Source organism: Natator depressus, chromosome 1 (assembly GCF_965152275.1).
Source record: "Natator depressus isolate rNatDep1 chromosome 1, rNatDep2.hap1, whole genome shotgun sequence".
Lineage (NCBI taxonomy): Eukaryota > Metazoa > Chordata > Testudines > Cheloniidae > Natator > Natator depressus.
This window is the reverse complement of record NC_134234.1, coordinates 216,816,932-216,832,240: the sequence shown is the minus strand read 5'-3', so window position 1 is coordinate 216,832,240 and position 15,309 is coordinate 216,816,932. Positions and strand designations below refer to the sequence as shown.

Here is a 15,309-nt window from a genome sequence, read left to right as displayed (position 1 = left end):
TACAACCAGGTAAAACAAATTTAATTGCAGACCTGAAAACTGGCCCAAGTTCATGGGAAATGTTTTGAGTGAACCTGGACAGAATGCTGAGTAAACCTGAGTTGAGCTTTCAGCAACACTGGAGCAGTTTGTGGTTTCAGGAGGAACTGGAGAATTTGGTGTTTTGTCCCAAAAGCAAACCATGGCATTTTGGGGGGAGGGCTGCTTTGAGTTTTATGAACCCATAACTCAAAGTGAAACTCACACAAGTACAAACCTGTGCAAAGTGAAATGGGAGAAAGGCTTATCCGCATGACCTGATGTACATCGGCACTGCTGAGCTTTTCAGTGCGCTAGTGAACAGTATCACTAGATTCTTATTATCAGCCCTACTGCAGCAGTACCATTGCACTTCCCATCTTCTTTCTGGCCATGGCATTGCCTGGTGGGGATCTTGCCTTGCTGAGGAAGGTTGAAGGAAACCGCTAGTAAGGGAAGCCTCTTTTTCTGTCTTATGTTTGTTTACTTATTTTGCCTTTCCCGCTCCCATCAAACCACACATGACAGAAGTTAGTCACGTCACTTAATGCACTATTGAAAGGTGCTCATACTACACTGATGAGGATGGTATAAGAGCAATGGAAACTATACAGGTATTTTATCAAGGATGATTTCCCTTGAGCGTCTGACCACAGGCACTGAGATACAAAGGAATTTATGGACGGTGCCAAGTCAAAGGTCAATTAAAAAGAATGGGAACTGGACCAAACCTTTCTATCTCTTATTCCGCCAGTGAGAACGCTATTCTGCATGGTGAAAAGTAATGGATTTGTGACACCTGGTTCAATAAATAAATGTGTCCCATTGACATTACTCATCCATTAGATCTGGAGGATCGAGATATTTATGCTTATTACATGCAATATAACATTCCCAAGGAAAACTTACATGTTGTTTTGTTCTGGGTGATTCCTTTCTCTCATGTACGGAAAAAAACAAGAGGCTTTCTAATGAGCTCTAAACTATTCATGCCATAAACCCAAAGTGCCCTGGTCTCTCTGTCTCATCCCGCAGAATAAATTTGTATCAGCTGATCAAAAAGAACAAGTTCCAAGGTTTTAGTTTGTCTTTGATTCGACGATTCACTCAGTGTGTGCTGAGATGTTTACAAATGCTCTACCGGGAAAAAATTATCCACTGTGACTTGAAACCTGTGAGTACTGTCATCTCATTATAAACCACTTTGTACAGTTCTTCTAAGGTGCATCTTGTCTTTCACAGATAGAGAACTTCTGAAAGGATCTTTAAAACTCAACAGTGATGGGTGGCACCTACGATTCCTCTAAGGATACTTGTAGCTGGGGGATGTTATTCCCAGTTCAAGTAGACATACTCATGCTAGCTCGCTAGAAATGGTAGTGTAGCAGTGCCAAGTACATACCCTCAGGGTCTGGGTAGGTTTGTACTCAGGGTGGCTGGTCCAGTATCCTGGCTCTGCAGCAACCTTGGCTTGAGCCAGGGTTCTCAGGGCTTCCAGGCTCCTGTTGTTGATCCAGGAGCCAAGCCCCAGTTAGAGAGGGGGTTTCTGGGACTTTGGGACTCCCAGCTTCATGGCAAAGAAGCTGGAAGCCCTGACATGGTGGGGTTGTCCCAGAGCTGCAGACCCTAGAAGCCCAGGGGCCCTGGTCCAAGGGGGTCCCTATTTCCTCCTCTTACTCTGTCTCTCTCATAACTTTCATTTGGAGTTTTGCTTTAGTTCAAATAATTGGGCATAATTGCCCTCCGCTATCAGTAAAGTGTATGAACAGGCAAGATAAAGTGATTTATATTACTATTACAGAGTTAAGCATAACCTCATCATATTATACGTTACTTTTACCAAAGAGTTCACTAACCTACTGGGGTGTTAATGTCTTTCCCGCTTTTTGTTTTTCCTCTGTAGGAGAACATATTGCTATACCACAAAGGTCAAAATTCAGTTAAAGTTATTGACTTTGGATCGAGCTGCTATGAACACCAAAGAGGTTTGCAGAAAAGTCAAGTTGATGTAATTTTCTTAATTAGATTTCTTAATTTTTAAAAACTGGAAAAAATGTTTATTTCATTGAGCTAATACAATGACACATGCCCATTATTTGCATCTATTGAACTAGTAAGCCAGTGGGGTTCTCCTTGTGTCACCTACCAGCGCTTTCCCCCACACTGCTGAGACTGATCTACCACCTTTGATGAAGATGGTTGATGACGATATAGAAATTGCTCTTAGCAGGCATAGGGAGTTCAGATGCTTCCAAGTGAATAGCCCCACTGACTTCAATAAAACTTACTCTTTTCAGTGGGGGTTGACAGGATCAGACCCTGAGATCCTTTTTTATTAGCTAGTTAAGTTACAATTCATGCATTTTTTGAACCAAAAGTATTCTTTCCCTGAGTTGTGGTGGAATGAAAACAACTCGGGGCACTGGAGATAAAACAGCCATTGTAAAGAGATTTTTAAAATATTTTTTCTTGATAAGGTTTAAACAAAACGTACAACGAATGAACAAAACAAAACCAATAAACAAGAAATTAAACATAAAATGTGTCTTATAGCTGAATTGATGACAAAGAACTCCCAACACTAAGAATAAACGTGTCGTTCAAGAGTGATATAAAGGTGAGGAAGGCTGTAGCACTTGTTAAATGGGAGAAATCTATACAACATTTTCACTAAGCATGGGGGAAAAAATCATGTCCTGTGTTCTTCTCTTTCTCCCATTAAACATGTTTCTCCACTCAGACAATATATACAAATTCTGCCAAGCACCCTGCTCTGGATTTTGGGATGGTTGGGTTGAAGTCAATTAGATTTACACAGTCTGTTTTTGAAAGAGAGGTTAATCATTTTAGGCTATCCGATGTTTGGGCACAAGACAATAAGAGATTCACCCTGGAATATCTCTGGAGAGGAATAATTTGAAACATAGAAATTCAGTGGAAGAAATGTGGAGCATGATTCGTCTCCTGTTAGCTTAAATAAGAGGGTTTTTTAGACCCCTTGGAAGCAGTAACTGAAAGATACCGAAGGGCAGGTAGTAGAAGACAAAGTTAGATATTAGGTCATAATATGATATGGCACAACCACAACAAAAACCCAATAGTGTGATATTGGCCAAAGCAACATGCCATGTGTCGTCCCTTCCTATGCAGTTCTGGAGAAACTGCATCTAGAATACTGCTTATGTAGCTGAGCACCTTGCTCCCAGAAACGTGTTGAACTGGAAGGAGTTAAAAGAGCAAAAGAATAAATAAAAGGGTCAACAGGCTAGTGGAATTGATGTAGGAGGGGAAAGTGACAGAGCTAATGTACCATCATTATATTTGGTTTGGCTGACTACCAATTAAAAGGGATTAGTTTACTCACTATGGTCCCAATGCTGGAATGTGACCTCCTGGCACAGACCCCTGCACATGTGTAGAGTCCCAGTTAAGACATTGGATGAAATTCTGACCCTACTGAAGTCAATGCTAGTTTTGTCATTGACTTCAGTGAAACCAGAATTTCGCCGAATAGGTCTCTGAAGGTGTGGATTGCTTTGTGCTAGAAAATCCCATTGCAGGACTGGGGCCTATAGAAGGGGAAGAATTGTTTGGGCTGGTTCAAGGTGTATAATTGCATGTAAGGGAATGAACTAAGGATATTTGGCTGAATAATATCAGGAAACATTTCCCAAGAGCAAGATCTATTGCTCTGTGAAGTAGTTCCCAAAAGATGTGGGGAAGCACCCATCACGTGCAATTTAAAATGGAACTGGATGAAGTATTAGAAACATATACTAGGGAACAATCCCTCTCCGGCTTATGAGGAAATAAGATATATTTGTCTTTTCTAATGTCTATGGTTCTCTAATATGAATTGCTGCCCTGACAACACTACGTTCCTTAGTGTCCAATTTTCTTTCCTAATGCAGTGTATACGTATGTTCAGAGCCGATTTTATCGCTCCCCCGAAGTGATTCTTGGTCACCCGTATGCTACTCCTATTGATATGTGGAGCCTGGGATGCATCATGGCTGAACTTTACACAGGCTATCCCCTTTTTCCAGGAGAGAATGAAGTAGAACAACTTGCCTGCATCATGGAGGTAGCTTCTGGGATATTTTAGTCATAACATCAAGGTGCTGTTTCCTCCATCCCTTACATGCATGTCTTGGAAACAGAGCATTTTGTAATTTGATGAATTGTTCGAACAGTACCGTCCCCTTCATTGACATGAGTTTGCTAAACTGCACTCCCAGCAACAGAATGACACATGAAGAGACTCACATATTTTCTGGAGCTGGGCTGGCTGTGAGAGGGAAGCTTATCACAGCCAGGGGGCCCAGTGAGAAGGAAGAGGCAGAATGTGAAGTTGCTGCCTCCGCTTTGTGTGGCAAACCAGCGGCCTGTGGTGAACGTTGTTGGTCTGTTCAGTCACTGTGCTATTTCTGTCTTTATGGGGAACACACTGTAATCTGATCAGAATTGTAAGGAGCGGTTCTGACCAAAGAAGTATGTTTGAGTCTAAGGGGGAAGCAAAGCAAAATACAATATTTTAATTTTTCTCCTTTTCCTAATACATTTTTTGTTTGTACTGCCATGTAATGTACCTGGGGCCAACTGGGAAAACGATGCAAAAGTTATGGCAGGTACAATGTGTTGCAGTCAGTCTTCTAGGCAAGTCTGACTAATGAGAGCATATCACTTTGTTGCCCAGCATCCTATGCTAGCTCCCTGTCTGATTTTAAACCCAGGGCAAGCCCTGACTTAGCAGGTGCAAAGCTGCTGTACTGTCCTTCTCTGCAGTCTCCCACAGTAACTACGTCGATCAACAGGAGTGCTGTTCTTCAGAGTCCCCCTGTGAAACTTCCAGGGCTGGGGAAAGAGCTGTCTCAACAGAGGGATGTAGGTGTTGTAGATGCTATTAGTCAGATCAGAATGAGCCCAACTGTGAAAACAATTCTGTTTAAGTAAGACCTCCATTAATGACAGAGCAACTTAGCCTGGCAGCGTTCTTTATGGAAGATGACAACCATCAAAATTTATCTACTGTGAGAAGACAGCTTAAAATGGAGAGTGTGAAGTTCATTTTCAACCAATTATAATGGATCCCATGGTTCTGTATATGGACCTTAGATACTGTATTACAGGGAGAGGCACATTAAAAATGAGGGTGGGTTAGAGAAAGTTGTAGACATTTCACTGAATGCATCTGAAGAAGTGGGTTTTTTACCCACGAAAGCTTATGCCCAAATAAATCTGTTAGTCTTTAAGATGTCACCAGACTCCTTGTGGTTTTTGTGGCTACAGACTAACACAGCTACCCCTCTGAGACATTTTACTGTAAATTGCCACATGTAAATAAGAGGAGGAGGAACAGCATATCCATCTTTAGCCAAGGCTGCTAGAGATGTTGAAGAAATAGTGAATAACTCCTCGTATTAATTTTCTGTCTTGAAGATATTGGGTCTTCCACCAGCTGATTTTATTCAGACTGCATCAAGAAGACGAACGTTCTTTGGTAAGCGCCTGTGATTATCTTTCTTTATTGTATCACTCCCTGGGCTTTTAAGTCTCCTCTCTGCTATTGCCTTTGATGTGCAGGTGGAGAATGGGGTTAGAAGAACCTCAGATTCTTCTTACCTGGGTCACCACTTCATTCAAACTGCTTTTAGGAACAAATATCCATAAGAAATAAATAATTTGAGGACTATACAAAAACTCAGTGATGTGCTGTCGATAGTTTAAGGTCCTCCCACTGCAGAGATAACAGAGGAGAGACTGAGAAATCTATGTTTGTTTTCCTGTTTTAAAACAAGTGTTTTCTCATTGCTAAAACCATGGAAAGAGGCAACACCACTTAGGAAACAAATCTGTATTAAGTGCACTTTACTAGAACTGATTATTCTTTGGTCCTGAAAAATATGCAAAGTAAAGTGGTAACACAGCACAGCATTCAATCCGTATAATTTCAGATAGCTATGCTAGAGGGATTACTCACAAGCAGTGCAAGCCATGTACTGGTGGGATGGTTGTAATATGGGAAAACTCATTTCATTGCTCTCATAAGACCCTGTTCAGGACTTTTTATTCACACTGACTTCAATAAGGATTTTACCCTAAATAAGGAGTCAGAGTTTAATGCCAGAAGAGACCACCAGATCATCTAGTGTGGCCTCCTGTGTATCACAGGTCACCAGCACCACCCAGGACCTGCACGCTAAACCAAACAACCAAAATGAAACCAAAGACTTACAGCCCTCCGGAGAATAGACTGTTATGTGCCACAGGCAGAGACTAGGAGGGACCGAGGTGCCTACAATGATAAGGAAATGATTAAGGGAGATATACCGAGATAATCCTGACAAATGACCTGTACCTGCATGCTGCAGAGGAAGCAGAAAACCCCCAGGTCCCTGCCAATCAGACCTGCAAGAAAATCCCTTCCCACCTATTGTGCTCAGACCCTGAGCATATGAGCAAGAACCAACCAGCCAAGCACCTGGGAAAGAGAGAATTCTCAGTGCCACCTCACAGGCCTGGCCCCGAGTAAGGTTCATTGTGTTCTAGCTAAATACCAACTGGGTAATTATGTTCAACCTACCTACCATTCAACAAGCTTCAATGGAACATGGCATTCTTCACTTCCTGTCCTAAGCAGCTGTGTAGTGCATTTCTGTGGTGTTAAACGGTTGTCATGTTTCACCTGAGGTAGGTGCAGGTCAGTGGTAGGTAAAGATATTTCTTGTGTGTAAGTTTGTGAAGAACTTTGGGGTCCTTTTGGATGAAAGTCATTATGTAAATGTAAGTCATTTTCCTTATGGATTTAAATCTCCTTGTAGGACTCTGTAAAGTTCACACTACTGAAGGGTAACATCATAACTACAGCTAAACTGTTACTGTGCAAAATGTTTACATGGCTTAAAAGCATATTTTGTTTTTAAAGATTCCAGAGGTTTTCCTAGAACTATAACAAACAGCAGGGGAAAAAAAAGACACCCAGACTCCAAGGATCTAAGTATGGTATTAAAAACTCATGATGCTGCTTTCCTGGATTTTCTGAGAGGCTGCCTAATGTAAGTTACTTTTTACTTCTTTATTTTCTGCCGACTTGTTTGACATTAAGTCCCTGCTTTATTTCTCTTAGGCCTTTAAAAACTTTTGTATCTCCGTTTTTTCACCAATGTTTATTTTATAGGCCCATCCTTGTAGCATTTGAGTGCCTTTGACAAACATTAATGAACTTAGTCTCACAAGAGGAAAGTATTATTCACAGCTTACAGAAGGGAAAATGGACACACACAGAGATTTAAGTGATTTCCCCAAGGTCACACAGGAAATCTGTGGTGGAGCCAGAAACAAAACCCAGATCTCCTGCTTCTGAATCCAGTGACAACCCCAAAAGCATCCTTCCTCACGTATAAAAGCCCCAGTAATTAACCACCTCAATCTGATTTAAGGTAAAGTTTCATGTAGGTAACATGGGTGGTGTCAGAGTGGAATCACATTGTACACCTCCCTAGAAAAACGCTCAATTTTGTATTCAACAACTATTGTAACAATTCAAGTCCCATTGCAGCAGATGGGAGTCTTTCCATTCTCTTCAGTGGGAGTCCTTTTGGGCATTGATTTGTGGTTCTGGACTACCACGTCTATGGTGTGCCCTGGAAGGGGCCAGCAGAGAATGTGCCATGATGTAAAAGACTTGGTTCTTCTTTGAGTATTTGTCCACATAGATCCCACTCTTGTTGGGCACGAGCCAACAGCCTACAATGAGTATCTCTGCCACCTTAGTACCAGCTATGAAAAGAGTGCCTGCAGGACAGGCTAAATCCTTCCTCCGTCAGTGGCTCCTTGGCAATCTCTGTACCCAGCACATTGGCACCCAGACCCTTTGTCCTGTCCCTTTTGGCTCCTATGGCCTATTTGGCACTGAGTGCCCTGTCTGTGGGCCAGGTATCAGAATCCATCTTGTTGGCTTGTACAACATCAGCAGTGCTAACTAGTCCTTTGGTCACCCAGATCACAGAACAGCATTCAGCTGTTGATACATCTGTGCCATCTACTTGCTCTACCCATGTACAGAGGATGCAGGAGCACCCTAACACACGCAAAAGTGGGGAATCCACCCCCCACTTAAGGAGGTGTATTCCTTTTCATCTTCTCCATTGGGACATAGTAGAGACTTATCTCCTGCTCATCCCTCCTCCCTCCCCTATCAGATGCCTTTCTCGTTCCCTGGGCACTGAGACTGATGTATGCCGATCTGCATGATCCCAAGGGTCCTGAGGAAGGTGAGGCAATATTCAGAATCGACGATGATTACAGCTCCAGCATGGGCCAGGCACATCTGGTATTCGGATCTGGGGAACATCTCAGTGCAGCCCCCAGTAGCCTTACCTGCTCTGCCTGACATAGTCTTGCGGAACAATGCTCAGATCCTACCCCTGGACCCAGCATCATTACACCTGACAGCCTGGATGCTGGCTGGTTGATGTCCACCAAAAGACGCTATTCAACAGACGCTCAGAACATCCAGCTCCAAAGCAGAAAAGCCTCAACCACACTAACTTATAAAACTAATTGAAAGAGATTTTCTGTTTGGGCATCTCAGCACCAGCTATCTCCCTTGACAACACCCTTGACAACTTACTAACCCTGGGACCATCTGGACTTTCTTTTAGTTCCATAAAGGTCTGTCTAAGAACGATATCTGCACATTATCCTCTTATCCAGGGCCACACTTTTTTCTAACCCTGCAATGGCAAGATTCCTTAAGGGCCTAACTCATGTTTTCCTCCCAGTTCAGTAGCCCCCTCCCTCTTGGGACCTCAGTATAGTATCAACAGGGTTAATAGGACCCCTCTTTGAGACCTTAGCAACCTGTTCCTTATACCACCTATCAGTGAAGACTGCCTTTTTAGTAGTCATTACCTCAGCTTGAACGGTAGGGGAGATGCAGGCCCTCATGGTGAATCCCTTATATCGTGTTTCATAAGGACAGGGTTACTCTCAGTCCTCATCCCAAATTCCTGCTTAGAGTTATTTCAGAGTTCCATACGAACCAATTCATTCATCTGCCAGTCTTTTTCCCTCCCAAGTCTCACTCAACCCCGAGGGAAGCTAAACTTCAAACACTTGATGTACTACAAGCGTTATCTCGTTGTCTTATGTGACAACACACCTCTTTCATCACATCAGGGCTCAGTGTTTCTCCCTCTGGCTTTGAGGGGGCCTGGGGTAAATCAGTTCCACTCTAGAGGTTGAATACTTCATGTTGGTTTATTTACGATATTTACAGTGTTGGCCCGAGGGCTTCTTTACACACACACACACAAATACATTTCCTAACTCTAGGTGGAGTACGGCCTCTTCTTATGTGGACTACCAATCAGCAGCCACCCTCTCTAAACCACTGTGGGCCCACATATGCTGGGAAGCAAGGCCGTCTCCCCAATCAGAAATAAACACAAGATTTCCGCATATAGGGAAAAGCAGCTCTTTACCTAGGAAGAGTCTTTTCCCCTCACTGCACATGACCCTTCTGCAGCTTGCCTCTCATCCTTCCTCCCTTTTCCCACTCACTGGAAGAGGTTTTTAAAGGCCACAGGCTGCTCTTAATTAGACTCAGGTGTCCATAATTAATCTGAGGTAATCTCTTTCAGTTTGTAGCAAAAAGGGCTTTTTAACCATTCTAAGACTGATATACCTGCCTTCAACCACCCTCCAGAACTCCCTCCGAGGGAGGACACTGGTGCTCAATCAGTTAGTCCTGTCCATGCTCTGGCACCAGCTCAACACCCTGGTCCCGAGTTTCCTGGCTAACCTCTGGATGCTGGTTCTGGAGTTCTTTTGGCTGGGGCTGCACTGAGTCTCTGCAGGGGTCCTCCACCTGCCCCTGGAGGAGGGAGGACAGGGCCTGAAGTGCCTGTGCACTCAGGTCCATGTCTTCCACCTCCAGGCCCTGCAGAGACTCCTTTATGGTGAAGGTAGTCCAGCATGGAGCACACTGGCGCACACCTTCCTGCGCTGCTTCCGAGGGCTCCGATATGACTGGCAGCTCCTTTACCTCCATCTGAGAGGTCTTCTGTGAGACCTCTCTGGGCTGCCAGTCTTCTACCAGGACCTCCTCCAGACCTGGAAAGTGGTCTCAGCGACCAGGTCCGTGGCGGCCACCAAGGGGGCGGATCTCCTCGCGGAGCCCCTGCTACGCAACCCCCAGCTCCATGTGCAGGTGGCGGAGTCCCCCTCGGTGCTTCAGAGGCTGGTCCGGGCAGAAGTCACCAGAATTGGAGACCTCCTGGACTACGACCGGGGAGACTGGCTGGATCCTCTGACGCTCGCTCAGCACATGGGGCTCTCCAGCCCTCGTACGCCCCGGCGCGTACTTCTGTGAACTTCTGTGGGAGAGAATGGTACAGACTGAGTACATGTGAAAAGTGCTTCCTTTTAACTGTATTCAGAGTAAATACCAATTCATTTCACTGAGTGACCCCTTGTTCTCATATTATAGGAGGAACTGCTGATCAGTTATTACTCTGTACTTCAACGCATCAATACCACAGTCAAGTCCCCTCTGGCTTTTGCATTTTCAGAAATCACTCCACTTCTATACTCTTTCATATGTACGTCCTTCTGTTACTTCTCATGAGCTTTCTGGCCCTTCCCTGAACATTTTCAGGCTTAGCTACTATATGTGTCTCAAAGTGTAGTCCCCCTAGTAGAACCCTATCTCTGGACAGAAATATGGTGGGGTCCAACAATAGTTTTTACGAATGTGGGAATTTGAATAATAAGTCTGTCCTGTAGAAAACTTGCCAATCTCTTCTCCCCATATGTGGGGCATGCAGCTATTCTAGCCGTCTACCCATTCATAGAATATCAGGGTGGGAAGGGACCTCAGGAGTCATCTAGTCCAACCCCCTGCTCAAAGCAGGACCAATCCCCAATTTTTGCCCCAGATCCCTAAATGGCCCCCTCAAGGATTGAACTCACAACCCTGGCTTTAGTAGGCCAGTGCTCAAACCACTGAGCTATCCCCCACCCCCTACCATGGACCCTGTCCTGCAGAGTGGGGGCTAGGGACACACATGCCTAGGGACAGATCTCACCAGGAGTCAGAAACTCTGAAGTTCTTTTTTTTTTAAACACTCTATTGTATTTAGTATGAAGTACAGTACAGATTGGGCAAGACACATAACTAGAGGTCTACTAAATTCGCAGCCATAAAAATTCATCATGGATTGATTATCTGGTCTCCCCCATGAAATCTGGTCTTTTGTGTACTTTTACCCTATACTATACGGTAAGAGTATATAAAAGTACACAGCGTTTCTCAAACTGCGGGTCTCAACTCAAAAGGGGGTTGCAAGCCTATTGTAGGGGGGTGGCAATATTGCCACCCTTACTCCTGCGCTGCCTTCAGAGCTGGGCGGCCGGAAAGAGGCAGCTGCTAGCCAGATGCCCAGCTCTGAAGGCAGCACTGCCACTAGCAGCAGCGTAGAAGTAAGGGTGGTCTGGAATATATTATATGAATGCATCTGCAAAATTTGCTATTTATGCTGTGACTGACCTGCAAAAAATGTGCGATTTCTCCACGATTTAAGTAGACCCCGGCACAAAATCTCTCTGCACATTAGTTTTACTGTCTTTAAATTGGAAATAATAATACTGACTTTCTTAACTCATTGGGGTGATGAAAGGATTAATTAGTAAATGTTTATAAAGCTCTAAACCCCGTGTCTGTCTTCTCTAGTTAGACAGTAAGCTCTTTGGGGCAGGGACCATCTACTATTCTGTGTGCTTAGCATAATGGGGTCCCATTCTTGGTTGGTCCTTAGGCACTGCTGTAATAAACATGTTCAATAATAATAGTAAACCATGCTGGCCTGTTTCCCACTCCTGAGGCAACCACCTATTAACCTCTGTCTATTATGAAAATCAGTCATTTAATACAACTCTTGTTCCTGTCACCTATCAATTTTTGAATCCCTGACGAGTCTTTGCCTTTTGTCCCTTGGGTATTTTTTTCTTTTTACTACCTCTATTTACTATTTCTGAAAAAATAAACATTGTTCTGGGCCACTGTAGATGGGAAGGTTTCAAAAATTATTCAATAGCATTTTTTCATGCTAGTTATTGGAGTAGATTCCTATCAACCAGGGGAACCTCGAGGGCAAGTCAGGGTCCAAACATTTCCCAGGGAGTTGTGGGTTGAAATCCTGACCTTATTGAAGTCAATGGGAGTTTTGTCATTGACTTCAGTTACTCTCTTAACTGACACTGATCAGCTGCAAGTTTTTCATTGCTGGTGAATACAAATAGCAAACAATTTCTGTTAATCTTCAAGGAAGATACAACTTCAGTAGGTTATCTAGCTCATAAACCCTTTGAGGATAGAAACCTTCTCTTCGTGCCTGTTGGTAATTGTCTTGCACACTGTGGGTGCCATGCAAATGATAAATAAGTACCAACAAATATCATGGCTGTCTTCATTTCTTTCTTCTGAAAAAAAACAACAACCCTGTACATTCATTTGCAAATGAAGTGCAGCACTTGAGTTTCCAGCATGTTGCCACTGTCCCCCTGTTACCACAAAGTAAAGGTGACCTGTTATGAATCAAACTGAGGCGGAAGAAGCAAAACTCTTGGGAGTTGAGAGTGCTGAGCACTTCCCAGGATTGCACCTCACAGACCTGCTAGTATGTGGTGTGATCTTTTATCTCGAAAAATAGAAGTGGTGGAGACTAACAAAACACTCTAGGAAGGTGGATTTAGTAGTATCCTGCTGCAAAACTGTCACAAAGATTTACCAGCCTACACACAAAATACTGATCTGCTTTTTACCAGAATGATGGATGTTAATAATCACACTAACAATGTTTTATTCACCAGCCAAAATAAAAGACTTGAACCAGCGAAGGATTGAATTTTGAAAACAGTGAACCAGATTTTGCTCTCACTTACATTGATGTAACTTGGCTCCGGAGGAGTTACTCCTGATTTACACCCATGTACGTGACAGCAGTATCAGCTCCCTTGCCTGTTTTACTGTTATCTATGCACTATGTCAGGTTGGAATTTTGGACCGTGTTCAGCACTTTCTGTGCAAGATCTTTGTTACCCGTTATTATTACTCTCCTGAAGAAACCCTCAAAAACAGCTTCAGGATTTACTACTCTGTTTGTAGGGTTGCTCTTCTGTAAATCTCAACTTGCAGTTATGTTGTTTTGAACGGTGACCTAGTTACACAAAAAATCTTTCCCTTAACGAGGAACATCCCTTTAACATTCCAGTGTAGTGGCCCAGTATCTTTCTTACAATGGCTCTGTGGAGTTGTAATGAGCGCCATGGACAGTTTTGACATTAGACTAGTCAGAAGAATGGAATACAGTTTGTATGAGGTACAACTAATTGAGGAAGTACCTATCTGCTAGGGGATTGCAACTGCTGCTCAGTTCTAACCTTTTCTTGGCGCTAACATCATTTTAGGATTTTAAGGCTCTTGGGCACATATACAGAATGAACCCTCTGATAATATTGTGATTTGCATGTGAGGATCTGTGGTAAGCATTTGGCTGTTTGATACTGCACAGAATTTGATCAGTAATTCAGGCAAATTTTCAGAAAGCAGAAAGAGGGTTTTGGCAAATGGAATTATGGATAAAGGCAAACAGGCTTTTTTACTGTTTGTGAATTTGAAAAATGTCTTCATGGCTCAATTTTCCTGAAGACAATGAAAGTATTTTCTGGCCTAACCTAAGTTTAATATATTTTTCATTTTTAGCATTATAAACAAACACTGTTCAATAATTATTTATCATTTGTATATTTTAAGGTGGGAACCTGCCCTCCGCATGACTCCGGATGAAGCAATGCAGCACACATGGATCCAGGAACCAAGAATACATAAATCAAAACAAAATCGCCACTCTGCAAGTGAAAGCTCCTTCTTCACACCAGAGAAGAAGGAGAATGTACATAAACACACACTGCCTGGACAAGGAGGTGCAGTAGTCTGAATATTTGAAGTTCTTTATTCTCAATAATATTCATCGCTTGTACGTGTTGGCAGTTATGATTTTTAGAGGCCTTCATGTCTGAGCAAGTAGCTTTGTTAGAAAGGATGAAGTAATGTAAAATGATGGAATGCTCCATAGAAGCATCGGCCATACCCACAGCCAGAGGTTTCAGAGTAGCAGCCGTGTTAGTCTGTATCCGCAGAAAGAACAGGAGGACTTGTGGCACCTTATAGACTAACCAATTTATTAGAGCATAAGCTTTCGTGGGCTACAGCCCACTTCATCGGATGCATAGAATGGAACATATAGTAAGAAGATAGATATATACATACAGAGAAGGTGGAAGTTGCCATACCTCCATTGGCCACACCACTTCTTTCCCGCTTCTTTGGTAGAAACAGAGAGTTACCCGGTGGGTCGTGTGGTTTATCTGCAGCCCGACAGGGTAAATATAACAACTAAAGGCCCATAGGTTCATGCAGAAAGAGCCTTCATACAGTGATCTTGGTAGGAAAAGAATCAGAGACAGCATCTGCAATCCATCCACAATGCACTTTAGTTCTTAGGGCAGAAAAAATGCGTGGGGGTTGGTGGTTCTGCTCCTCTGAAATGTTGAGCCAATAATTGATTGGCCCTTTGCAGATTTAATGTGGGCCTGTGGACACATTACAGTTTCACACTGTCATTTTTTAATTTTATTTCATACAGAAGAAAACACCTGTCAAGACATGGTTGATAAAGTAAAAGGTGAACTGCCTGAAAATCCTACTGCTGCAACTGAAAGACTAATTCTCAATGCAGCTTCCTCAGACACAATGGAAAATAAAGTGCAGAACACAACCAAACAGGTTATTCCAGAGAAAGATCTGGAAAACCCAGTGGAAAAGGCTATCAAAAGAGACAAGGCAGAACATAGCAGTGAAACAGCTCTTCACAAAAATTCAATGTTCTTACCACCAATTAAGTAACATTCTGCGCAAGCAGCTATTGGCCTGGTTTCTATACCTGCCTGGTATGTTTTGTAGGTAACCATTTAACTGTACAATATTGAAGAACATCATTTTAAATTATAACTCTCCACACATGGGCTGTGCACGTTTGTTACACATTTTTAATCTCGATTAGTCCAGGTAACCAAAGCAGAATGTGCGTTGAACATTCCTGAACGTTACCAACATTCTTGTTGTGATCAGAGATTCTTCACAACCCACAGCAATATTTTTAATAAAAAGGAGACTCTAGAGGTGGATAGAGACTTATTCTTGGTATTATACTGGACACTTGCATTCAA

At 43.0% G+C, this 15,309-nt stretch overlaps 1 protein-coding gene across 1 annotated transcript in view; it reads left to right on the top strand.

Annotated features, from left to right (window-relative positions):
- Positions 1 to 14,986, top strand: part of DYRK4 (dual specificity tyrosine phosphorylation regulated kinase 4) — a 64,559-nt gene extending 49,573 nt beyond the window's left edge. The window contains exons 9-15 of the mRNA XM_074948640.1: positions 1,054 to 1,192; positions 1,922 to 2,003; positions 3,930 to 4,102; positions 5,458 to 5,518; positions 6,944 to 7,073; positions 13,835 to 14,004; positions 14,727 to 14,986. Coding sequence (XP_074804741.1) covers positions 1,054 to 1,192; positions 1,922 to 2,003; positions 3,930 to 4,102; positions 5,458 to 5,518; positions 6,944 to 7,073; positions 13,835 to 14,004; positions 14,727 to 14,986 — 1,015 coding nt within the window. The remainder of the gene's footprint in view (positions 1 to 1,053; positions 1,193 to 1,921; positions 2,004 to 3,929; positions 4,103 to 5,457; positions 5,519 to 6,943; positions 7,074 to 13,834; positions 14,005 to 14,726) is intronic.
- Positions 14,987 to 15,309: the final 323 nt, after the last annotated feature.